At 47.0% G+C, this 25,005-nt stretch overlaps 2 protein-coding genes across 3 annotated transcripts; both read right to left on the bottom strand.

The window, feature by feature from the left end:
• Positions 1-508: 508 nt before the first annotated feature.
• On the bottom strand, positions 509-6,161 carry LOC136718093 (dehydrogenase/reductase SDR family member 13). Of its 2 annotated transcripts, none has more exons than XM_066695717.1 (5): positions 5,563-6,161; positions 4,998-5,116; positions 4,582-4,705; positions 3,739-4,065; positions 509-990 (listed from the first exon to the last, which is right to left on the bottom strand). In XM_066695717.1, the coding sequence occupies exons 1-5, from the start codon at positions 5,696-5,698 to the stop codon at positions 731-733; spliced, it is 966 nt and encodes a 321-aa protein (XP_066551814.1). In that variant the 5' UTR covers positions 5,699-6,161; the 3' UTR covers positions 509-730. The 2 variants fall into 2 exon arrangements, with proteins under 2 accessions (XP_066551814.1, XP_066551813.1); XM_066695716.1 differs by lacking the exon at positions 509-990 and adding an exon at positions 2,994-3,475 and having other exon boundaries at positions 5,563-6,151.
• Positions 6,162-8,028: 1,867 nt separating this feature from the next.
• Positions 8,029-24,158, bottom strand: phf12b (PHD finger protein 12b). Its single transcript, XM_066695650.1, has 14 exons — positions 23,401-24,158; positions 22,651-22,832; positions 17,455-17,527; positions 16,142-16,683; positions 13,287-13,419; positions 12,206-12,370; positions 11,734-11,892; positions 10,704-11,472; positions 10,492-10,605; positions 10,197-10,355; positions 9,969-10,067; positions 9,768-9,850; positions 9,477-9,615; positions 8,029-9,285 (listed from the first exon to the last, which is right to left on the bottom strand). Exons 1-14 carry the CDS (start codon positions 23,464-23,466, stop codon positions 8,924-8,926), a joined length of 3,045 nt encoding a protein of 1,014 aa, XP_066551747.1. The 5' UTR covers positions 23,467-24,158; the 3' UTR covers positions 8,029-8,923.
• Positions 24,159-25,005: the final 847 nt, after the last annotated feature.

Below are 25,005 nucleotides of genomic sequence, written 5' to 3'. Positions count from 1 at the left end.
ATGAAACTGTGTGCTGTGAACATTTAATTGATTTTGGATTTAATTGTATCATGATTTTCTTCTTAAATATGCAAATGTGCACTTAATACAGACATGCCAAATCAATATAAACAAAATGTAGAATCCTTAAGGCTACGGACGATACACTTTGCATGGGCACCCTGACTGGTCTGTGGCTACGCAGCCCCATACGCAACAAACTGCGATGCACTGTGTGTTCTGACACCTTTCTATCAGAACCAGCATTCACTTTTTCAGCAGTTTGAGCTACAGTAGCTCGTCTGTTGGATCGGACCACACGAGCCAGCCTTCACTCCCCACGTGCATCAATGAGCCTCGGCCGCCCATGACCCTGTCGCCAGTTCACCGCTTTTCCTTCCTTGGACCACTTTTGATAGGTACTGACCACTGCAGACCGGGAACACCCCACAAGAGCTGCAGTTTTGGAGATGCTCTGACCCAGTCGTCTAGCCATCACAATTTGCGATATTAAGATACAAACACTAGATGGCTTGAATGTCTGTATTTTATTCTGAATAGATGTTTGCATACTTTTGTTTTGTGAAATGTATGTTAACATCACAGGTATTTCATAGGAAAATTCACTATTACAAAACTATAATGCATATATTCAATCGATCCCACTGGAATTGTCCGAAGTGAAGCTGTTTAAACAGAGCAGAATGGAAAGAGGCAGTGTCCCTCTCAGCCCTGGAGCCCCTCTCTCTGCTCAGGCCAGGCCGGTCAGCCTCTCACTGACCTCCCACAGCTTCTTGGCCATGGCGTCGTCCCGGGCCTTGGCGTCCACCTCCTCCACAGCGCAGCAGGAGAAGTAGCGCCCGCTGAGCGGCTCGATGCCCTTCTTGAGGGCACAGTGCAGGGTGGTCTGGGCGCCGGCCTCTGCGTCCAGGAAGAACAGTCTGCCAATGGGTTCAAAGGCCGCTTTGATCCAAGGATTGAAATTCCGGCCCATTTCTGTTTTCACTATTCCTTAGGACAGCAAAGAGAAGGTTCTTTATATAAGAACTATATACATACATACATACATACATACAATATGCCCCATCCCTCGTCCAAGCTGTTCCCACTGTCTGGCTGTTGTGGTGCACTGGAGCAGAGCAGCTCTTCAAACGTACTCCACTGGAGACTAGTTCATCAGACACTACTGTTCTGAAAGGGCTGTGGTAGTAACCCTGGACAGAAAGAAATTCCCAGGAATATCTGTCCATCACAATTTGGCCCTTGTCAAAGTCGCTCAGATCCTTACGCTGCCCATTTTTCCTGCTCCTAACACATCAACTTTGAGGACAAAATGTTCACTTGCTGCCTAATATATCCCACCCACTGACAGGTGCCATGATAACGAGATTATCAGTGTTAATCACTTCACCCGTCAGTGGTCATAATGTTTTGGCTGATCAGTATATATATATATAAATATAAAGTACGAGTGCTCTGTTGCATTAAGACAACCATAACAATGATGAATCATCGTAAAATGAATATATTTAATCAGAACACCGATTTGGACATTAAATTATATAATTTACAAACAAGAATGTACTCGTTCAATATAAAACCCTAGTAGTCTCGCTCCCAAACACCCTTTATGTAGCATGCAATTTCATCTGATTTCAACTGATGAAATCGAGCGATTGCACACAATCGGATTTCATACAATCCTACGAAATCGAAAGCAACGCGATTTCATGCAATCTGATTTAATGGAAATGTCATGGCGTATCATGGCCTTTACACAGAAGTGTGATGCTGCTGCGGTGCCGAGAGCAGAACCTATAACCCATTGTATTACATCAGTAGGTTGCCCAACACATTTTAAGGCCCAACTACAGTTGGCTAGGCTTGGGGCCTAAACCCCAGCCCTCGCCAACTGCAAAATGTCAAGACAGACCCATACGAATGTACACTCGATTCAGATGAGTCAGTAGGAAAGCAAGACTTAACAGAATACTAAATTTACAGGGGACTCTAACCCTGAGCAAAATGTAACCCTTCATTTTAATTCATCATTTGGCTAAACTACTCAAAGTAATGCTTTCTAGTCTCCTGATAAAGTAGCACCGGGACCTCGGCAGGCGTGCTACTGGATTACAATGAGGGGTGCGGCTTGGTGGGAGACACCAGCCAGTTTACATTTCCATGCTTTATTTTAGTTAATTAAAATCAATTACAATAGAAGTTTAAAAAGGATTAAAATACATAGATAACAAAACACAAACAGAAATAGCCAGAGGTCAGTGCAGGCGAGAGGAACAGCAATGAGGAAGTTAAAAACAAACACCTTTCCCCTTTAACACAGTCGCTCCCCACAGCCTCTGCTCCGTCTGTCCTCTCACCTGCACTGTCCACCCCTTAACTGGCGACATAGGGGCTTTAAATAATCATATCAATTATCCATTTAAACATTGCTCTGCACGGGGACTGCAGGGGGAGAACACAAAATTAAAACGTGCAAATGTGAAAGACGTGCGTTTAATCAAAGTAAATCAAGTGATAAACCGCGCAGTGGGCCGAGACCATTAAACACGGTCGGGTTTGTCAGTGAAAGGAGAGTGGGCGAATGGTGGAGAGGGCAAGTGGAAACGGTCGGCGTGCCACACAATTTCCACTCCAACCGAGTTCTCCGTCACTTAATGGAAGCACTTACTAGCTTTAATCAACATTGACCGTCTTTAGCCACTTATTGAAGCCACCTAGAAAACCTGAGATTCTGGCTCTTCAGGTCCAGGGTTGGAGTCCTCTGGGTGAGAAAAAGACCATGTCTCATGTATCAAGATCTTCAAGTAATAAAGGAATAATATTGGCTTTACTACAGATAATCTTCAGTTATACACCCATTCAAACGCACAACCCCATAAAACCTAAATCTGCAATCCGTGACAACTCACAACAGACTTAAGTGAATGTTATAATCAGCTCATGTTTGGGACACAAAGGATTTTTATTTAAAAAATTAAGATACAAATACTAGATGGCTTGAATGTCTGTATTTTATTCTGAATAGATGTTTGCATACTTTTGTTTTGTGAAATGTATGTTAACATCACAGGTATTTCATAGGAAAATTCACTATTACAAAACTATAATGCATATATTCAATCGGTCTCACTGGAATTGTCCGAAGTGAAGCTGTTTAAACAGAGCAGAATGGAAAGAGGCAGTGTCCCTCTCAGCCCTGGAGCCCCTCTCTCTGCTCAGGCCAGGCCGGTCAGCCTCTCACTGACCTCCCACAGCTTCTTGGCCACGGCGTCGTCCCGGGCCTTGGCGTCCACCTCCTCCACAGCGCAGCAGGAGAAGTAGCGCCCGCTGAGCGGCTCGATGCCCTTCTTGAGCGCACAGTGCAGGGTGGTCTGGGCGCCGGCCTCTGCGTCCAGGAAGAACAGTCTGCCAATGGGTTCAAAGGCCGCTTTGATCCAAGGATTGAAATTCCGGCCCATTTCTGTTTTCACTATTCCTGAGGACAGCAAAGAGAAGGTTCTTTATATAAGAACTATATACATACATACATACATACATACATACATACAATATGCCCCATCCCTCGTCCAAGCTGTTCCCACTGTCTGGCTGTTGTGGTGCACTGGAGCAGAGCAGCTCTTCAAACGTACTCCACTGGAGACTAGTTCATCAGACACTACTGTTCTGAAAGGGCTGTGGTAGTAACCCTGGACAGAAAGAAATTCCCAGGAATATATGTCCTTTGAGTCCCACACTGACCTGGGTGCAGACTGTAGCAGGTGACGTTGGTGCCCTGCAGCCTCTTGGCCAGCTCATGGGTGAAGAGCACATTGCAGAGCTTGCTGTGGCCGTAGGTCTTCATAATCCTGTAGAAGGAGTCTCCCAGCCCCAGGTCTTTGTGGGTGTTGATGCAGTCAAAGTCAATCTGCCCGGAACAATGGGCTATTGAGGACACATTGATCACACGGCTCGGGTCCCCTTCTTTCAGCCGCTCCAGCAGCAGGCAGGTGAGCAAGAAGTGGCCCAGGTGGTTGACTCCAAACATCAGACCGAAGCCATCTACAGTCCTGCCAGCGTCAACCACACCTACACCAGGAGATCAGAAAAGTTGGCCCTGATTACATAATTTCCTTATAGTTACATGCACATGTTCCTCCTAATAAACGTGTAAAACAGACATCATCCATGCTGCATGCATGTTCACCTGGAACCAGCTGAGCACACGTTTGAACCGGTTCATAAATGAAAGAGAAGTTTTATGAGGGGAGCGAATTTCTCAGTAGAGGAAGCTCTTGACCGGTGATCTTCCAAACCGGTCCTCCAGGGCCACAATCCAGCAGGTTTGGTCAGCCTCTTTTAACATCACCTGCATTAGATCTAGGAGAGGGGTTTAAACTGGTTCAGATCAGGGGGAAATAGTTCAGCTAATGAATGGGCTCAGGTGGAGGAAAGCGCAAAAGTAATCAGGTTCTCCAGGACTGGATCTGAAGAGAGCTGCTGCTAAGCAATAGTCCAGCGCAGGTCCTGTGTGTGGAAGTGGGACAGCAGTGGTGCAGAGAGAGGCAGGCCTCCAGTCCAGCAGCTCTCCTCTCTCGGCCTCACCTGCGTTATTGATGAGCAGGTCCAGCCGGGGCTCGGTCTTCAGGAACTTCTCAGCGAACGAGCGCACGGACTGCAGGCTGGCCAGGTCCAGCTGCATGAACACCACCGCACTGCTGCCACTGTCCTGAATCACAAGCCAGCATACAAAGAAGTCGGTTAGTTTTGAGAGGCAGGCAGAGTGTAGATTTCCATCCTAGGGCTGTTATAGCAGGACATCTGGAGAAGGGATAACTGCCGGTCAGCCTCACTATACACAAGTCTCTTATGAAATCAAAATATAGGCTGCATGAGTAACAAGACAGACACCATGCATTTGTTTGTGCTTGCTCCTTTTTGTGCCTGGTGGTGCGCCACATACATGTTGTGTGTATACAGCTAATAATGCCACAGTTGTGCTTTAAATCAGGCTCTCTTACCCGCTTGATGTCTTCAACTGCTGCCTCACCCCTCTGCTTATTGCAACAGGCCAGAATTACCCTCGCCCCTCTCTTGGCCAGTTTCAGAGCAGTGTACTTCCCAATGCCAGTGTTGGCCCCTAGGAGAAAGAGAGGGAGATGAGAGATCAGTGATTTATGGTCAGCAGTCAGAACCAAACAGTACATTTCTCTCCCTTGCCAGACCTTAAGGAGGTTCAGACTTGGAACACTGTTTAGCACCATTTTGAGAATCTTACTTTGAATGCATTACCTTACATCAATGTTCTGGCTTGACTGAGTGAGGATTGTGTTTATTTATAGGCACACAATAGCTGCAGTGTGAGGACACAAATAATCTACTGACTCACACCTGCCATTGTCACTGAACATTGTCTGCAAATTAATCTTGCCTGGCGAGTTATCAGGAAAACTTTGTGGTGGTTTAAATTTTTAATGGTCCGCAATCCAGGACGAACAAAAGTCAAACCAATTCAAGCGGTCTTTTTCTAAACATAGGACTAAGTTATTTTAGAAGTTATAAATGCATTTAAAAAAAGATACTTACCTGTTATGATCACAGTCTTTCCAGGCAGCCTGGTCGAACTTTTACACCAAGCCCCAGCAAAGAATGCATAGTATATGAACATATACAGGCCTATCACAACCCCAGCCCAAACTAGCAAAATATTAATCATTTCCATCCTTTCAGCCCGTGTGTTTTCTTTCTTTCTTTCAGCTGTGTGTTTGGTGTCTTGGGATCTGATAGTAGGAATGAAAAAGAAACTTCCTGTTTGGGCTCTGCTTATTGGCCATAGAGTCTCCACACCCACAAGGGGAAATCCAGACTTCCTGTTCTTACTGTTTCACTATGTATTCCTCCAATTAGGAGCAGCTGCCGAGTCACTGGCACTCAGATCATCAGACACTGCACAGCCTGCAGGACAATGCAACACAGCAGCCAACTGTGAGAGTTTACAAAATACTGCAATCAAATAAGAGAAGCAGTTATTTAACCATCTCTTAACAGTGAAGACATCAGATAATAGGCCAGCTGCTGGGAAAAGCTGGGTCTGTGCAGTTATGAAAGTTTTTAAAAACAAAACATAAAAAGTATGACCTATCTGCCCTCTACAACAACAGACATTTGGAGAGACTGATTCAGCTTGCAAGAGAGGAGCAGCTTTCTTCAGAGGATTTCCCTAATTTCATTCACCTTCAGTGATTAATCAACGCAGTCACCTGCAGCTGTTCTTCAATTAGCAGCAGCACTCACCTCTCACACCATACCAGAGAGCAGCTATATACTCACAAATAAGTGCACATAGCCAGCTAGATGGCCTAACGCACTTCAAAATCTAATTAGCTACACAAAATCAAGTTAAATGAATCTTTTATGGTTTAATTTCTTTGTACACACATTAGTGCACATTTAATTTAGCAATTAAGTGAACTAGTGTATTATGACATTATGTATTATGGTTCTATGAATTTGTAAATAGCTACTATAAAGTAGCTTTTCATCTAAATGTTTGATCATATATTCCAATCTCATTCATGTAACTGATACAGTGATCAGGAGTTACTGCGATGCATTTGGTGTGGAGCTAAATACATGAACCAATAAAAATTCATAATGAAAAAAAACTTTATTACTACTACTAATGACGGATTTATCAGACACCTTTATGCAAAGACTATACGGGATGATGCATTGTCTCAACAGAAAAAGATCAGCGACTCTGCAAAACCAGTTTGTCCGTCTCCTCTGCTAGAGTCCAAGTTCTCGTTGAAATAAGAAATGCCTTTAAGCACATTTACCACAGTAAACCAGAACAGATTCACTCCGTGCAAACAAAGAGCAACAGTTTTTCCACGGCCAGTGCCTAAACATTTTTTTTTTTTTTTTTTTAAGTTATAGGACAAATATTTGTTCTTTAAAGTGCACACCTGATAAAGATCACATGTAACTGTAAACATAGTACAAACAAAGGGAGGAATTTAACCGAAGTTACTGGAGCAAAGGTCAAATCTGAAACACATTGATAAGAAGCTACTACTATTCATAATATATAGTGGGTCAATGTTTTACACTGTTATGGTGCCGATAAATATTTGTAAGTGGTTGTATTTCATAAAGTTTGATGTCTGTGTATCAAAGTGCTTATGCTAACAACTCTGGGCTGGGATAGGATGAAACAATTTAAAACAGTGACAAATACACTTGTGTCCCATCCTTGAGTGGTTTGTGTAGATTCAGCAACAAATGCTGGCAACATTTTCCTTAATTGTTGTATTAGGGCTCAAATTTCCACATTAAAATCTAAAATGTTTCGTTTATTACATCACCAACCCCGTGCATGAACGAAAGATGGAATCGCAGTCAGAAGCCTACCCTCCCAGTCCTAATCTCATCACTGCTAACAAAAGCAACATGAACGCCGAACCATGCGGTGCTGTGTACAGTGGTTGATGGGCAGAGGTGGGGAAATCCGAGAGCTGCAGAGCCGAGGCCGAGGGAGAACAGGAGACGTCACAGGGATGCGCCAGCCCTCACAGGTGAACCGTGAGCATCTCCCAGCTGCCAGGCGCCAACGCAGGTGTGAACGCCGGGGAACGGAGCGCGATCGGTGCGTGCCTCATCCCGACAGCAGCACCTGCGCTTTACATAGGCGAGCGCAGACAAACCGACCCAAAGCGCATTCTTCACAGATTGCAAGCCGCACGTACATTTCGCTTTGCATTCCTCTCCTGCTTTTGGTCGAAATGGGAATGCAAACCTGTTCAAGAGGTAAGAACTTAAATTCCTCAAACCTCACGATAGAGAAGTTGACAAAAGACTAAACCAAAGCAGCGAGTCGATCTTTAAAAAGCGGATATATGCCCTAGTTAGAATCAGGTTGGTTCTGGAACACTGATTACATTCTGGAATGCTAGGGTAAGGATTTTACACTTTTAAGTTCCCCCTTTTGGCATTTAAAAATGACACGCTCTACTGAAGGGCTCTGAAGACACAGGGAAGCCAGGACAGGTGTTGAAGCTTGTTCTTAAAAAATCTTTATGTATTTACACTGTTATAACAGACAGGCAGAAACAGAAGTCAAGGTTGGTTTATATATACAGAATACAGGAAAGTGTCCAAATGTAAAATCTAAAACAATACAGTCACTATTTACACATGAACTACAGTATTGAAAAAACAGGACTGGGAACAAGTTTTACGACAACCTGGTTTTCTTTTAAACGCTACAGAAACATCACAACTGGAGGCCATGTCGAAGCCCATGAAGCACTGTACACATTAAAAACCAACAGAATGCCAGTAACGGTGTATGTACATGGAATTCAATGCTGCTTTGTTCTCGTTGAAATTAAAAAAAATCAGATATCAAAAAAAAAAAAAAAGTGATTTTTCTTCTTTAAATATATAACAATATACGGTAGCTACCTGTAGTGCAAAAGTAGCAAACAGGGGGGGGGGAGGAAGAGGAGGAAAAAAAAAAAAGTCTGGATAGTATAATTTTACATACATTAAATAAAAATGACCGAGAGTAAATAAATGTTTCTGCTTATGAAAAAAAGCATGTTTATATAAAAACTATCCTTACTGGCACAAAATAGAACAAGTCTTTTGAGTACTTTACAAGTATAATGGAAACGGACTTTAATCTCAACCGAGTTCAGGACGTTGAGCGCGATCCCTTCTTTTTCATTTGCAAATCTAGAGAAGTTCAGTTCCGCATTTAAAAAAAAAGAAAATTATATAAATTCTATGTGCAACTTGCCCAAAAAAATCTGAGCCCCTCCAAAAAAATACTTCATATCATGCAAATTTATGAACGATTAAAAAAAACAATCTGTACAGGTCAGCTGCGGGTCCAGCCGGTGTTTTGGTGGGGGACCGCGGCGGCCCCCGGCCCGGGGAGTGGTTAAGGGACCGAGTGGGACCGCAGCACCGGCACCTGGTGGGGTTTTAGTGTTTGCTTGTCGGCCGGCTCGGCGCCGTCCTGCCCCAGGGCCGCCGCCGCCGCCTCCTCTTTGGGCGTCTTGCTGGCGAACTCGGCGATGCTGAAGACGAACTGCAGGCAGCCCAGCTTGATGTAGCTGCCGTGGTGCAGCAGCGCGGTGCCCTCCCAGCCGGCGCCGCTGCCCCCGATCAGGCTGGAGCTGCTGGCCTTGCAGTTGCAGGGGTTGCGGTGCCCGCCCTGCGCCTGGCAGCTCATGACGCCCGCCCCCGTTGGCGCCAGCCCCACCTCCGTGCCGTCCTCCTGCTTCCGTTTCTTACTGCGGCCTGCGTGGAGGGACAGAGCGTCAGAGCGCCGAGACACACACACTCTCCTATAATCCTCACACGCATGAAGGCAAGAGAGAGAGAGACAGACACACAGACACACGGAATGACCAGTGGTGCCCTCAGACCGGCAGCCCGTGAAAGCAGGCCCTGGAGGCGGCCTCAGCGTGTGCGTGCGGCGTGGTACTCACGGATGATGCTCTGCACCTTGGACACCACGCTGCTGGAGGGGCAGGGGGCAGCCTTCTCCGAGAAGTCGCAGGAGTACAGCACGTTGTCCACTGTGGTCCCGTGCTCGCTGTAGTTGAGCAGCTCGTAATGCTTGGTGTTCTGAAAGGGAGGGCAGCGCACAGTCAGGTCATGACGCGGCAAAGACACACACACCTGTCCCGGCTATGGTCGGCTTCAGGGTTCGAACTCAGGGAGCCGAGCGTGGCTTAATCTGAAGACTACAGTGCACGGATCGGCTTTGCACAACCTACCTCATCGTAGAAGATACAGGCGTGCTTTCCCGACACATAATTGCAATGACCGTAGTTCGTAAGGCACACGTCCATGTCAGCACCTGAAATAAGAAGCGGAGAAATTCACCGGAAAGCATTTAAAAGCTAGGACTGTGTCTCCGTCCTCACCGTCAGACTAGAACAGTTAAGATCAGTTAAAATTGAGAAAGGAAAGCTCACCACTTCCTATGTATAGGGTCCTGTAGCACATGTTCACAGCTCCTCCTTTTCCCATGAGGGGGTAGAACACGGCTCTCGCCTGCACCTCCTTCTTTTGTGCTGTGGACGGACGGACAGACAGACGGGGATCAGAGAAGGCAGAGAGGAAGAGAGACGAGGAATGGATGGCACGGATGGAGAGAGCGAGAGAGGGGGAATGGGGTTCAAGGGGCAGGGCAGGTACGGTACCTTCAGCGTGCAGCGCCTGCGGAGCGAGGGATGGGGCGGGGGGCGGCGGGCTGACAGAGCCGGTCTGGGAGGGCAACGTTTTGGGAGGAAACAGCTGCTGGATTCTCTGCCACGCCAGGAGCTTAATGAACTGCTCGTCCAGCTTGCTCAGCTCGATCTCTGCAATAACAACGGTGGTGGGAAAGAATCGCATTCTTAAAAACTGATCGACTCTCCAGACTTCAACGACACTTCCGGACGAGGGAAACCGCGAAGCTGGACGTCAAGAGATCGGCGGATCGACAGACAGACTCACCCCCATCCCCCCCAATCAAGGCCTTCATGGAGTGGGAGAGGTCCCCCAGGGCCGAGGAGGCGGGGAAGAGCGAGCTGCTCCCGGGAGAGACGGCACGAGGACTGATCTTGCCATCTGGAAAACAGATCACGGTCAGCCGCGTAACACCGGGGGCCGGGTGACAGCGCTATACTTCACCCTGTCTGACGGCGGGTCTCGGAGCTGCCGCTCACCTGAGGGCGGCGTGGGGGAGGTGAGCCTCCTGGCCGGGCCGGTGTCCAGTGGGGCTCTGGGGGGCGTCAGGGCGCGGGTCCCGGCAGTCGGCGACACGACACTGCGGCTCATCAGCGCGGCTGCCTGCCCCCCCGCCGAGCCGGGGGCGGTTCCGTGGGGCTGCAGGGGAAGGGGGGGATCCACGTTGGCACTGGAGGCAGGGTCGGCCGCGGGGGCTTTCTGGGAGCACGGGCTGTGGGCCACGGCGTTCTCGGTCTTTATCACAGGGCCGCCCACGTGGTTCTGCAGGGCGGGGCCGGAGGCAGGGGGCGTCTGCGGCCGGGGCCAGGCGGGGCACACTGCACTGCCCAGTCTGTGCTGCAGCTCCGTCTGCCTGCAGGCCTCCGGGCCTTCCGCGCAAGACAGAGGGCCGTTCGCCTTCACGAGTGGCTGCAGAGGTCCGTTGGGCGTCCCGCAGCTCCGGCACGGCCTCTCCAAGCACGAGCTGCAGCCCGACCGCTCCTCTGAGGGAGCGAGAGAGTTCAGCACAGGAGCCCCCTGGGGGCCAACAGGTGTGCTGCCAGGTTTGGGGCAAGCTGAAGGCTGGACTGTGCGGTCAGCGGCACACAGAGAGCTGGCCACCAAGGAGGAGCTGTGCGCGTCTCCTGCCATGCAAGGCTTGATGTCGGCCTTCTCAGTCTTTTCAGAGTCCCAATATGAAGATGGCATCTGCTTAGCAGATAAATGTCTTACAATGCTGCACTGAAGTGCAATGACATTACGAAGCCACTGCAGAGCAAAACAGACAATGGTCACATTCAGGGTCAACACACTGCTCTCGATCAACATACATGATCCGCTACATATATAAATAATGTTTCAAATTAATGTCACACTTATTTGAATCTCAATTTAAGCTACAATCAGACAGCTGCCACACCAATCTGAGCAGATAACTAGAACTTGTTTCACTATGCAAACACACTGAAAGCTCCAGGGTCTCCACTCTGAGCTGGACAGTGTCTACAGCACTAGAAACCCCCCACATACCTCCTGCTGCTCCGCTTCGCTCGTTAAGTGCTGGGATGGCGAGAGGTGCTGGCGAGCGGCGTCTGGAAGACCATTGCAGATCAGCTCTCCATTGCGGATTCCTGCGGGGGCAATCGGGGGCGGGGGGCACTGGTACTGGGACTTAATAGCGTCGGGAACCTGCAGGGAGAGGAGGACGGGTGATGTCAAGATACGTCGAGGTACAGAGGCTTACACTGGAGAGAGTGCAGGAGGTGCGTCTATTTGTTGTGGCACTACCGTGTGCGTGTCGGAAGATGGGAAGCCAGACAGTGAAATGATCTGTAGGAACTGAAGCACTGACAGATTAGAGTCAGTCGTTTAGTTTGAGTGGGATATGAAGATCCAGCTCCGACTGTGTGTAGGAACAAGAGCGCATGCCTGCTGACGAAGCCAGGAGCGCACGCGTGTGTACCGCAGCGAATGAGCGCTGGGACAGCGTCAAGAGCCGTACCTTCAGTGTCTTCTTCCTGTGCGGCTGGGCGCCCCTGCGGTTGGGTGGGTGTCTGCGGTGAACCCTCCGGAGGAAGTCCACCTTCACCGCGTGCTGAGATATCCGGTCCTGGAACTGGTCGAACAGCTGGCAGCGGTTACTGAGCGTCATGTTCTTCTGATTCAGCTGAAATGGCAGCAGCAGCAAAGTCAGGGCCCAGAGCCGAGCACAATCACCCCCGAGCCCAGCACACCTCACTGCGACCCTTACAGAACCCAGATGTACACTGAACACAAATATATACATGTAAAGTGTTGCTCCCGTGTTTCATGAGCTGAAATGAAAGATCCCTCTCTCAGATGTGGTGCACACATTTGTTTACATCCCTGTTAGTGAGCATTTCTCCTCTGCCAAGACAATGCATCCACCTGACAGGTGCGGTGTATCAAGAAGCGGATTAAACAGCACCATCAGTACACAGGTGCAGCTTGTGAATTAAAGCCACTCTAAAATGTGCAGTTTTGCTACAACACAAAGCCACAGATATCTCACGTTTTGAGACAGTGTCCAATTGGCTGCTGACTGCAGGAATGTCCAATTGCAGTCTCCCTCAAAACTGGAGACTGAGATGCATAAATTAGGGCTTAATTCATGTATTTAAATTGACCGATTTCCTTACATGGACTGTAATAAAATCTTGCGTTTACATTGCTGTTCAGTGTAGTATACGTTACGCAAGTGGTTGAGAACTAGAAGAATGGGAACCAGTTTGGAGCATCTAAGCCAATGCTTTTGTCAGGAACTACTCGTTGTTAAAAGCGTAAGATCCTTTTCTCTGGAAATGACTTTGCTTTTGTTTGCGCTCGAATGTTGAGGGAGGAAAAAAAAAACAGAAAAGAATAGACACAGAAGATCTTGACTGTTACCCTGCTGAATAAGAACGAACTCCATCAATTCCTATAAACACAGGCTAAGAGGATTAGCATAATTACACGCCGCTCGGGGAAGCGGGCCATTGTGTGGCGCATTCACAGGAAGCCGTAATTACAGTGGCGGGCAATCAGATAGCATTCACGGCTCGCATGCAGAGACGGCTTCTTACCACTATGTGCTCTATGTGATTGGGGCACATCCACTTGCCCGCTGGCATGGCGGTGAGGGGGGGGTCCAGGCAGTCCATGTGGAATAGGAGGGGGCAGTAATCGCACTGGATCAGCGGAGCCACTCTACAGCTCCTGGGGAAACGACAGTGGAGAGGGGGGTACATTTTGAATACGGTTCCGACAAACTCACCGAAACTGTCGGACCTTGGCCGTCACAGTCCTGCAGAGATTACAGATACTGCCATTTGCCCGAGAACACTGTTTTATTCGGTCCTCGAGAGACCAAAATGTGAATTTGCTGACCCTGGGCAGGGGAAAGGCTTTTAAAAGAGGCTTCAAGGAAACCCTTCTAGGCATGTGATCCAAAAATAACATTTTTTAAATGCGTTGAGGAAACAAAAGTAATTTAAAAGGTTATGCTTTGGATGCTGTAGTAAAATAAGTTACAAATGTTCAACTTTAATTGTTAAACTTAGTTTCAGAAGATTAATTATATTTTAAATCTTAAACACAACATTAAATATATATATATTTTTATATTATACAGTGCAATTTATTTTATTTATTTTAATTTGGAATTGCCAATCATGCAACACTAATGCATCTGGTCACATTGCTATGAATCCCACTGAGGGAGGGTGAGGAAGAGTGCTCCTCCAAGGCTTCACAGTCTGCACGGGAGGGTTCAGCACCGACTGGAGGAGAGGCGCATCCCCCCCAGCGGTACAGCAAACCTCCAGGAAGCCGGCAGGAGATGCTCGTTAGCGATGAGCAGAGAAACCCTGCCGATTTAACCCACTGAGTGGAGCCAATTTAGCGCCACCGCAGAGCTCTCAACTGGCTAATGAAATGAGCTGGACGAATCCAACCGGCGAACCTCAGCTCATGGGGCTGCGCTTTTACTGACAGAGCCACTCAGGAGGCCCTGGGATTGTCTGGCTGCCAGCAGACCGGAGATATTCAGCTCATTAGCTTGCAGTCTGGTCAAGGGACTGGGGGGTGCACTTTTGCCTGATGCTGAATTTTCCCATTTATATAAATCGGGGCCAACGGTGGCATAAATGCAGGGCTTTAAAAGCCGCACAATTTCCGAGGCTGCCTCTCTCGAGCAGACTACAATGTGATACACCAATTTCTGAGCAGTGCTTAGTCATCACCTGAACAAGCAGGATTTAAAAAGGAGCCGCGTGAAATGCCGTCCGACTTCTCAAGAGTCCCAAGCTGCCGGCGTGAGAAGTTCAGGATTCAGGGCCAGGTGCCTTAACAGCTCGAGCCCAAATCCTGGCAGCCTCGACGCACTGAATCCCCACGGGCTCCTCTCCCAGCTGCACGATTGGGAAATCTGAAACACGCCATGCATATGCCGACAGTTCTTTGTATGCAATTCTACAGTCCCTGGCGATCATTGGGAAGTGAAGAGGCTTGTCACAGTGCCATGGCAGACGTATGGTGCCCACATGCCAGATTTCCGTGGCACTGCGTGGGGAATTGTGGCACACAGCCCCCGCTGAGCTTGGTGGCGCCCAGAGCAGGGGATTCTGGGATTGCTTCTCAAACATAAGAGGACACAGAGGCTGCATAAGGATTAAAAAATGTATACTTATGTATATGCGTTTAACCAAACTATTTCTGAGATCAACTAAACCTGAAAATATGCGTTTAGCCCAGTTTGTTAGCCAGAAATAGAGACGAGAAAAGAGCAATGAATGAGTCACAACTCAGTCTCTGTACTTATACTGTGACGAACACCAGCTTAGTCATAGAGACTGAAGTAATCAGTCACAGAAATGTCCCGGGTTGGAGGAAGTAGTGTTTTATCAGTTCAAAAGCAAGAAAGATGTGTCAACATTCCCCAGCAAAAGAACGGTTAAACACGAGGAAAGTTCCACTTAAAAATGCAAAATAAAACGTCTCTGAAAGGACAACGACGGGAGCAGGTGAGTTTAAACATCAAAGGGAAAAATAAAATTAAAATCATGTGCGGACGGAGCGACAGCCTCCTCCATTTCAGTTGTGTTCCTTGCCAGATGATTGCCTGTACGATTTCCTTCTCTCTGTTTAAGAGTTTGCAATTTTCCCTGTAATTACACCTCCTTTTTCCAAAAGCAATTCAACAGAAGTCATCGTTTGCTTGATTGCCCTTGTAAATGCTTTACTTACCAGCCAGCAAAACACCAGCCTACAATTTCAAAAATAAATTACATATTGTACACTTTCTCTCCCCCCCCGATACACCTGTTAAATCATGCAATTATTTTAATGCATTTTTCATAAGTTTATAACGGGGGCGGACAGACTTCGAACTACTTGGAAGAGCGAGCGCAGCTACTGTTGTTCCGCTTCCCATTACTTACGGAGAAAAACGAATTGAAGAAAAAAAATATATATATAAATTATTTCCAGCAACAGTGTATCTATGCGTGTATGTGTAATATATATATATATATATATATATATATATATATATATATATATATATATATATATATATATATATATACACACACACACACACACACACACACACACACATAAAACTATTTCCAGATCTATGTGTGTATCTAAAAACAACAAAAAAACACCATCACTATTAGGAAAACAGCTAGTGCCGGAGCGGTTTCCAATAATCAGAAAAACATGAATAGTCTTTCTAGTAAAACAGCAGCTAGGAATTAAATGAATTTAGTTTCTTACATATCATTTAAAATTGGAACTTTGGGCAACTTAACAAACCATGAATGCACACAGGAAAGCTCGAGCCAGCTGTTGTGTAGACCAAAACATTTTTTTTCTACTTGGAAGATAACAGAACGAGGGGGTGTGGAAGCAACGATAAAGTGGGGGACCCTCCTACCTGCCACAGGTGAAGCACACTTTCACGGGCAGTGGGACCAGCCCGTTGTGGTCCAACTCATGCTGCGGTTTCTTCACATTCTTCCCAGTCATCTCCTCTTTCCTCCTCCTCTTGCTGGTTCCCGGAAGCGCCGTGGTGCAGGTGAGGTCGTTGGGGAGCTGGAACTGCGTGGGGTTCCTCTCCATGGCGGCGGCGATCAGCAGTTCAAAGGGCCTCTTGAGGTGGGGGGTGGCGCAGTCGGGCTCGGAGCTGGGTGCCTCGTCCTCCACATCCAGCAGGTCGTCGTCCTGCTCCGAGGGCGTGGGCGTGTCGGTGCTGGCGTTCGAGGTGGGCGTGCCCGGCCGGCTGCTGGCCCTGCGCTCCAGGAGCCGGACCTGCGCCACGGCTGCCCGCAGCCCGCCCGGCACGCCCGGTCCCCCGGGCGCGCCGTCCAGCCTGACCGTGCCTAGGTCAAGCTCGGCCGCCGGGGAGGAAGCGCGCTTGGCCAGCTGCCTGTCCAGGAGCCCATTTATCTGCTGGAGCTCCTTCTTCTGCTCTCGCTTCTGATGGAGAGAGACGCAAAGACTTTACCAAGAGAGAAAGACTTTTCAATGCAGCGATTACAGCTGACGCAGGGCACACGGGGTACACCTTAGGGATGGAAGATTTATTTATTTCAGGTGTACTGCTGTGCATTTATTTACCCCCAATAAGGCAGCAAGCACAAAACACCCAGTACTAGGACCCTGGAGGCTGTAAAATCTGGAAGGTCTCAAACTGCTACACTATTAGAACCAACAAGGAACTGAGCCGACACAGCGAGGCGAAAGGACAAAAACGCTTGGGGAGAAAAAATACAATACAAATCTGAATGGTTTAAGGCAGAATTCATGCTTAAGAAAATAAAAAATGCAAGCGTTCTCGTATAAAAATGTCAGATGTAGAAAACAAAAGACACCACTGAAAATGCTGTACATGATACTGCACTGCATTATGTTTTTTTCCATTAAGGTCAATATGTGCAAGGCTGTAGGTAAGTAGTAAGCAGCACCTGAATGTAAATCAAGCACTTGTCTGAGGGCACTTTTTCTGCCAGAATTAGATGCCCCGAGTTGGTGGTGGGCTTGCATTCTCAAGAACTACTGAGCCTTTCAAAGCACAGGGGTTCTTAAGCTTTTCAAGGCCCAATTCAATTTTAACAGGGACTCCCTTTATTGCAGTACCATTTGCAATCTTGACACGGGCGTGAAAACCACCCGTTGGGAGTCGGGAGTTCACACTCTAGTTAAGCCTGTGCTAGTCTGTGCTGGTGCTATAGAGGGAAGCTGGATTACCTTTCTGCGCACCATGCAGCGATGGCACATCCAGTCTCCGGGCGGCAACATCTCCTCACTCAGTGGGGGGTTACTGTGGGGTCCACAAACACAACAGGGGTGGTGAGAGCAAGTCACAGATAAACCACACACACGGCTAGAAGCTCACTGAAGGTCGAGTCCACAGTGGAAAAGTGAAAATGGTACAAATGAATGCATTACATTGCTCTGCATTAGCATTCCTGTCATTAGCGAGGAACAGAGTGCTGCTTTTTCTGCTCCGACTTCGATACAATCAAAGAGACTCATGCGACACACGTCCAATCTATATAAATCATTAAATAACTAATCAAATCATCTCTTCATTCAATGACGACACTTCACATCTGGAATACAGTGAAAAACTTTCTATAACAGAGACTTGACGCACTGTTTGGCTTGTAGTCCCTATAGTATAACTTATGCATTACTTTTTAAAAAATAGCACAACTACACTTTTGAATGGCTGTTAGGACAGTTTTATTAGAAAATAATAGGACGAGTTCTGCTTATGCTTTGATCAAAAAGCTTTATTACAGAAAAAAATACAAGTATTGCAGAAATCTTACAGAGGATGAAAAATGAACTCTTTTGTAAACGAAGGGATTCAATTTGAAGTAAATGAAGGTGTTGAATGAATTGGGATTCGTATTAAATATGATCTCATAACAAGGTTATTTGCAAAAAGAAATGAAAGGAATATGACTGGAGACCTTCTTTTCATGACTCTTAAATGCCCCTTCACCTTTTCTACAGCCAGAAACGTATTTTGAAAATAATTTAAAGACACCCATGACATAAATAATACAAAAAAAACTACTACTAGTACAGAACAGACTTAGTGGTTGTGTGCAGGTAAGCAACTGCTTTTTTCCCCAAAAGGATTCACAACAGAGCGATCACTATTACAGCTCTCGGTGCAGATACCACACGCCTTCAGCACAGGTTTAAACAACGCTCAGGAATGTCTCATTCAACTGCCAGAAGCCTCTCACAAAGGGCAAACAGGGAGAGGGAGAGGGAGAGAGAGAGAGAAGGGGGGGTGGGGGAGGGAGAGCAGGCATCTGGCAGGTAAATCCACATGAATCCCAGGCCCACCAGTGCGGTCCTGCAGCCCGGACACCGAGCAGGGGGTTATCTGTGCATTTTGCGTTGCCAGGAATGCACTGACTTCTGCAACTCGGAGAGCTATGCAGTCTAAACATAACAGCTCCCTCTGGGACTGTGTCCAAATAGAGCCCCATATACATGCGTCTGTATACCCATGTGTGTAACTATGAACGAGTAAAGCCATGATCGTTATTGACTTTGCAGAGGGGTGGCTCGGGGATTAATGAATTGCAAAACAACACACAACAACAAAAAACTAAAACCTGACAGCCATCCATCCCTGACATAGAGCCAACAAAGAGCCTGGCACAGAAAAACAAGCTGCAAATCCTTAAAATGTGGCTAGACTGTGCTCTGCCAAACAGAGCCACCACAAGCACAGCTTTGTGTCACACATGGGTGCTGCATTACACTACAAACACACTGAACCTAGCACTCCAGCCACTTTGGTCTAGTGCTGCTTAGATAGCACTGGCATTGATGTTCGTTTTTCCACTACAAATTCTGCTTGTGAATATAGTTTTAAGGGAGCATACATTTCATGAAACTATTTAGATCTACAATATTACAATTAGGTATCTGGAAGAATTCAAGAAAAATAATAATGTACTATGTCTTTAAATGGTTAGTTATTATTATTATTATTGGAATAAATCAGAATACTCTTGGGTAAAGCATGGATGCCCCCTAGGGGCTGTCTTATGCTACTGCAAGATTAGGATGTTCTGTTTATAGTAAGCAGAAAGTAATAGTGGCCCTGGGGCCTGTTATTTTGGCTCAGTGTAATTTACCCAGACTTTCCTCCAAACATACACCAATGTGTGACAGGCTAAGCCACCTAACCGAGGGCAAAACAATGCTACTGCCTGAACTAATCATTTAGCTGACAACTGTATCCAAAGCAAACTTGAACTATGAGCAACTGCGGCAGAGTGCCTCCAAACAAAACATAGGGTTTATGTCAGATCTGTATAAAAGGATCTGTATAAATCTGTATACAATGGGCATCATAATGCCGCCAGGGCTTAAACAGGTCTTTAAAATACTGGGAAATATGTGCATTTGCTCTTGAATATACGTGTCTCTAGGCAGTCCGTAAAAGACTACAGAATCCCACACAATCTCAAATATGTACAGATTAAAGTCTGAAAAGCTTACAATTTAAAAAGATGCATATGCCCTCTATTGTGCGTGTTATTGTACAGCATTTCAGGAAAGGCATTCACAGATTATTCAAATTAAAGTTTTAATGATTAGCAGACATTCCATTTAGCTGAACTTTCAACCGAATTCATCTTAAAAAAAAAAAAAAAGCAAACGATCAGCCAGCAAAGGAAGTTCTGCATCCAGCTTGCAGTGATTTCATTTGAACCACACAGTTAATGATTAGTTACACAGGCTACCACCCAGCCCCTGCCACCCCCTTCTCTCACGAAACGTGAACAAACGCGGCAGCTAGGACGAGAAGAAATGGCGGCCGAAGCAGCACCGAACAAACTGCTCCCCGTTCGAACACCTGGCGTAAACTTCGATATTCAAACACAGGAAGGCAAAGTTAAACACTGCACTATTTCACAGCACACAGGTTTCCTACCAGCTGACACCAAAGTTTGAATTGAACATCTGCCAACTATGTGGCGGTAGACCTGCCTTTGTTTAAATTGGGATGGAAATAAGACTCCTATAGCATAACAGTTTGAGCCATTTCAGGTTCTGAGAGCGGGGCCTAGCAGAAAGTGCCAAAAACTGATATTTATTGCCACATAGTTTAAATATTCTTCCCACATTATCCGTATGTCTGCACTGACAGGATTTATTACAATACGACTCAATTATTGAATTTGGACATAAAACCTGAAACGGACTTCACGTCTTTAAACAGGGAGTCTAAACTTTCTGGAGAGACTGGATAGTTTCAGTTACCTCGCGTTACCCAGACATAACTTGATACTACTACTTATATCAGACACTCGATACTGTTCAGAATGAATTACAACATGGTTTTGGTTCATTGGGATCAGGGAAGAGCTGTAATCAAAAACAGATTTTTATTATTACAATAAAGAGAGAAAACACCAGCCTTCCAGTGTGCAGAAATGTATTTATTCCAATCATAAGGTCTTGAGCAAATCTGCCTAGGATGGAGACTAATTGCTTGGCTTTTTTTTTTTTTTAATACTGAACTCCTGAACATTGAGTTTTAACTTATTTTAACTTTTCTATAAGATAATAAAATCAACCTGCGCAGCTAATAAGGAGCTGGTTGATAAAAGCCTAAGGCCTACAAGGTACAAGGAAGGCAGTCAGCTATTTCCTGGCTGAGCACTTCAGGTCGAGAAAACACACTAACTCTCACCTGAAGAGGAAACCACAAAATAAGCCTACGATATACTTATCATCCAGTAAACGCTTATTATCTTACAAGAAGTTCACCACCACTTTCCTCCAGCTTTGAGTGTAATTACAGCTTCTTTTGAAGGAAATTGGGCTGAGCCTAAGATCAAACCCAAGAAAGGCTGAAAAATGGTTTCTCTTCAGCGGGATAGAGAACAGTAATGTCACCCCCTAGTGACCACTCGGATGATCTGTTACAGCTCAGCCTCTCTGCTGCAAAATACACAGTAACAAACCTCTCTCATTATGAGCAGCCACAGTTACTTTATGAACCAGAAGAGTTTATAAATGACAATCCCAGCCACCTAGACCCTGCCTCCCTCTAGCTTTTCACTAAAGTCTGTTTTTGTTGCTGTGTTTTAGGGTGATGAAGAAATAAGAGCAGGCTTTATCCTCCAAAAATGCATGAAAGAAAGAATGAAAGCCCTGCAGTCCTCCCTTTCCTGTTTCACAGAGCAAGACAAAGAGCTTGACAGGAAATGTTGAGTCAATCATTCTGCAATTTAATAGGTTGCTGGATAAAATACAGGGGTCAAATCTTTGGTATACAATTGACCCACAACTATTAATAATGAGCGATCTAACAGGAAGCATTAGCTAGCCAGAGGCTTAAAAAACACAATAAAATGAGTAGTATTGGGATTCAAACTCAAAATGACGCTACAGTGGATGATGCCAATTGCAGCTCATGCATATTGGCAAGGGTCAATTAAAATGAAAAGGTTGCATTTGCAAGAGGAGGCTGGAAATATGTAGTAGACGACATGCAGAGCTGGGGCAATGCCTCCGGAAAAGCAAAGAGGGCTAACACCACATAGCGGGGCCTTATTATGTTGCTTTTGGATAGAAGCTAATGCATCCATTTCTACACCCACAGATGCAAACGTGCTGCTGCTTTGAGGATAGAAATGTTACTCATTTTAAAGCCATTTCCAAACTGCTTAGCCTTCCCCCCTGCCAAGCAGACTTCATTTGAAGGGAGAAGCAGATGCATTGAAAGATGCTCAGGAGATGCTGTCGTCTTGCTCCCCGGTGTGACGGACCTTTTCACTTCAGGGCAGCAGCGCAGGCGACCGGGCGCACAACCCGCGCCTCTCCCGGACCGTCCGGTTCCCCACACAGACAGCGCTTCCACCCGGAGGATGACAGCAAAATGGCGCTGGAATCAAACCCTTTACAGGGAGGTCGCCATATTGTAAACACAAGCCCAGGCGAGCCGCAGCGCCGACTCCATTTTTTATTACACGTCCACCGCCGCGCTGCTGCACGCAAACCCGGGCGGAGGACCCGAGTGACAGCCGTGCGTTGCGCCGCGTTTGCACACCGAGACAAAGCAAAGCCACCCCGCCGGGCTCGCTGCCGGCCTTACAGGGTACATAATGAAGTGTGAGGACACTTCCGATCACAGCTCTGGCCGTGACTCAATGAGGGGCTGCTGCATTTCTTGTAAGCGTCCAGGCCGGACCAGATCGCAATGCAAAACAATAACATGAACCTGTTCTGAGCTTCGCACAAGGCAAACCTTGCATAATTCAATTAATGCACAATCAGCTCATTAGCCACCCACTAGTGCACTGAAAGCAGCACGCTCCTCCTTCGCCAGATAACACACCGATGCACACACAGCAGACAGGACACCCAGCCCCAGATCTGGACACAAACCCCGGCCCTCACCAGCACTGCAGGTGGAAGGCGGCCGGACAGTGGTCGCAGCAGAGCAGGTCGCCTCCTTCCCGGCAGCTGTCGCAGGTGTCGTGGTTGGTGGCCCTGCCGCTCCTCCGAGCCTCCTTATCCGGCTTGCGGCTCCTCTTTTCGCCGTCCTCGGACTTGGGGGGAGCGAGCAAGCTTTGGATTTGCTGAAACACACACGCATTGGTGAAAGTGAATGGAAGAGGGCAGCTCCACCATTTGCAATAATAATATGCATGTGTGCGTGCGTGCATGGGTGGCTCTCTGCTCTGCTTTACTGCCAGGACTTAACATGTTCTTTCATAGGCAAAAGCGGTGTAAACAGTGCAAAACCCGGCAATGCTCAATCATAACCCACCCCTCTCTACGTGACAGGTGGTGTCATTGAAGTGTGAGCGCAATCAAAATAACCATACAAGCGTCCATGGCGGAAAGATTAGACTATGAATCAGTGAGGGCCCAGTGCAACAACTCCAGTCTGCAATGGTTGCCAGCCTGAGCAGATGAAGTTGTGTGCCCGGGCTGAGCGGGGTTTAGAGCTGTCAATAGCAGCAGCATTGCTATTATAGTTGGTGAGATGTGGAGAAACCCAACACCGATCACACCTCACCTGTTCGTGGCATTTCCCACATTGCAACCCAAGCCCTACTGTAACCCTCCGTCCCAGCCCGACGACAAAGCGACGCGAAACCGTCCATACGAGCCGAGTTGCATGCAGGCGACACACAGCCTTACCTCCATTAGACCCCCAGAGGTATCCAAATCGTACACAATCGTTGGGGTCTCCATTTTGTCCCACATTCATACAGCAGTCAGTTCCCGTCGCTCTTAAAATGAATTGAAGGGGTTGAATGCCTCCGCTTTCCCCCACACGGCAGCGGCCTGCTCCGTCCACCGTATCCCGACACCGAGCCCGCTTTCCCCCCCGCAAAAGCGTCCCAATCCGCGGTGCTGGCGGCTTGTTGACAATGCGAGAGGGCAGTGTTTTTTCCCCCCCTACTCTGCTATGGACGGCGGCTCCTTTCTTGCGGCTCGTCCTCCGCAGATTCGCGTCTCCGGCCGCTGAAATGCCCCCCAGTCCCGCGTTATCCGACGGCTCCGGTTCAGAAGGACCACCCTGTCGCTGTGGCGGCCGGGTCCGGGCAGAGTTAGTGCAGAGAACCAGCGAAATACAGCGTGTGGCCTTTGTGAGGCCTAACCTACATGGGTCTTGTTTCTACTCCTGCGGTTGTAGCTGCTAGCAGAGATGCTCTCGTTATCGGCTGAACCGTTCCCTTCCATAATAGATCTAATAAAACAATAAAACGTGCAGCAGGGCAGCCGTTGAGCGGAGGGTGTGTGACTGCCGGGGGGGATCTCCTTGTTGTTATTTTGCGTCAGCCCAGGGCCGGAATCGCGGGATAATTGTGATTGTTGTGAATAAATCCTGTGCATCAATCCCCGACACTGCTACATCCTCTCCATGGAGTTGGCGCAAACTTGAGCGGAGCGCCGTGTGAGCATGCGCAGTCCCGTAATGGCGGATGAAGCCCTGGGACGCCATCTTGGTAGAGGCTGCTTGGTTTTCCACTCACTGCTTGGCGGATTAATAACTTTCACGACGGATACAAAAATAGACGCAGACGCCCATTAATGGATTTTTAAAAGTCATTCAGGAAATGTGTTATGCGTGACATATGGTTCCTATTCATCACGTATCTCCCAACGCGTCACTAGCTGTTCCGGAATACCCCCACCCACTCACTCTGCGCAAGCGCACGGGAGATATGCTGCTGAAGGTCGGGGCCGCCATGTTGGTGATGGCATATTGATATCCCTACTGGATTTCCATGCTGTGGCATCTGTAGTAATCGTTCAGCCGCCCACAGACACAGGGACGCGTTTTTTAAACGAATGCATTCTTTATATATAATATAATATAATATATATATGTATTACCGCAAATTGCGTGTGCATATTTTGAAGGGCGTTTTTTAACCAATGTTAGGGAAGAAAAAGAACAATACGCAAAACGAATGACGTAGTTCAATGTTAGGCTTGCCAGAATATATAGGAGTAAGCATAGGTTCAGCGAAAAATGTACAAAACGACTACCGGACAAAATATAATTTAAATATAGTGTACTTCATTAAAAACAATAAAAAAAAATGTTAAACGGTTACGATGTTATTTTTGGAGGCGGTTCGTGATTCAGTCATGATTAATGTGCTGTTTACATTGAGATGACGTCGACACGCCTACGTGCACGCACACTCTGATGACGTACTCGGATTCCTACGCACGTTACGTTACTGCAAAATAGTCATATATTCTCTTTGAAAAACTAAAATCTTCATGTTT

This window comes from Amia ocellicauda, chromosome 22 (assembly GCF_036373705.1).
Source record: "Amia ocellicauda isolate fAmiCal2 chromosome 22, fAmiCal2.hap1, whole genome shotgun sequence".
Taxonomy (NCBI): Eukaryota; Metazoa; Chordata; class Actinopteri; order Amiiformes; family Amiidae; genus Amia; species Amia ocellicauda.
The sequence above is the reverse complement of the archived record's forward strand: the minus strand, read 5'-3'. Positions and strand labels throughout refer to the sequence as shown.

Bases quoted from the DNA above. Each gene is read 5' to 3' on its own strand.
- LOC136718093 (XM_066695717.1), bottom strand. From the start codon at position 5,698: ATGGAAATGATTAATATTTTGCTAGTTTGGGCTGGGGTTGTGATAGGC. The intron at 5,117-5,562 runs GTAAGTATCTTT...TCTTTCTCCTAG, and splicing joins AAAGACTGTGATCATAACAG to GGGCCAACACTGGCATTGGG. The intron at 4,066-4,581 runs GTGAGGCCGAGA...CTCCTGGTGTAG, and splicing joins CCTGCTCATCAATAACGCAG to GTGTGGTTGACGCTGGCAGG.
- phf12b (XM_066695650.1), bottom strand. From the start codon at position 23,466: ATGTGGGACAAAATGGAGACCCCAACGATTGTGTACGATTTGGATACC. The intron at 11,473-11,733 runs GTATGTGGGGGG...TTTGCTCTGCAG, and splicing joins GCGAAGCGGAGCAGCAGGAG to TGGCTTCGTAATGTCATTGC. The intron at 10,068-10,196 runs GTACCGTACCTG...GTCCGTCCACAG, and splicing joins GCAGGCGCTGCACGCTGAAG to CACAAAAGAAGGAGGTGCAG.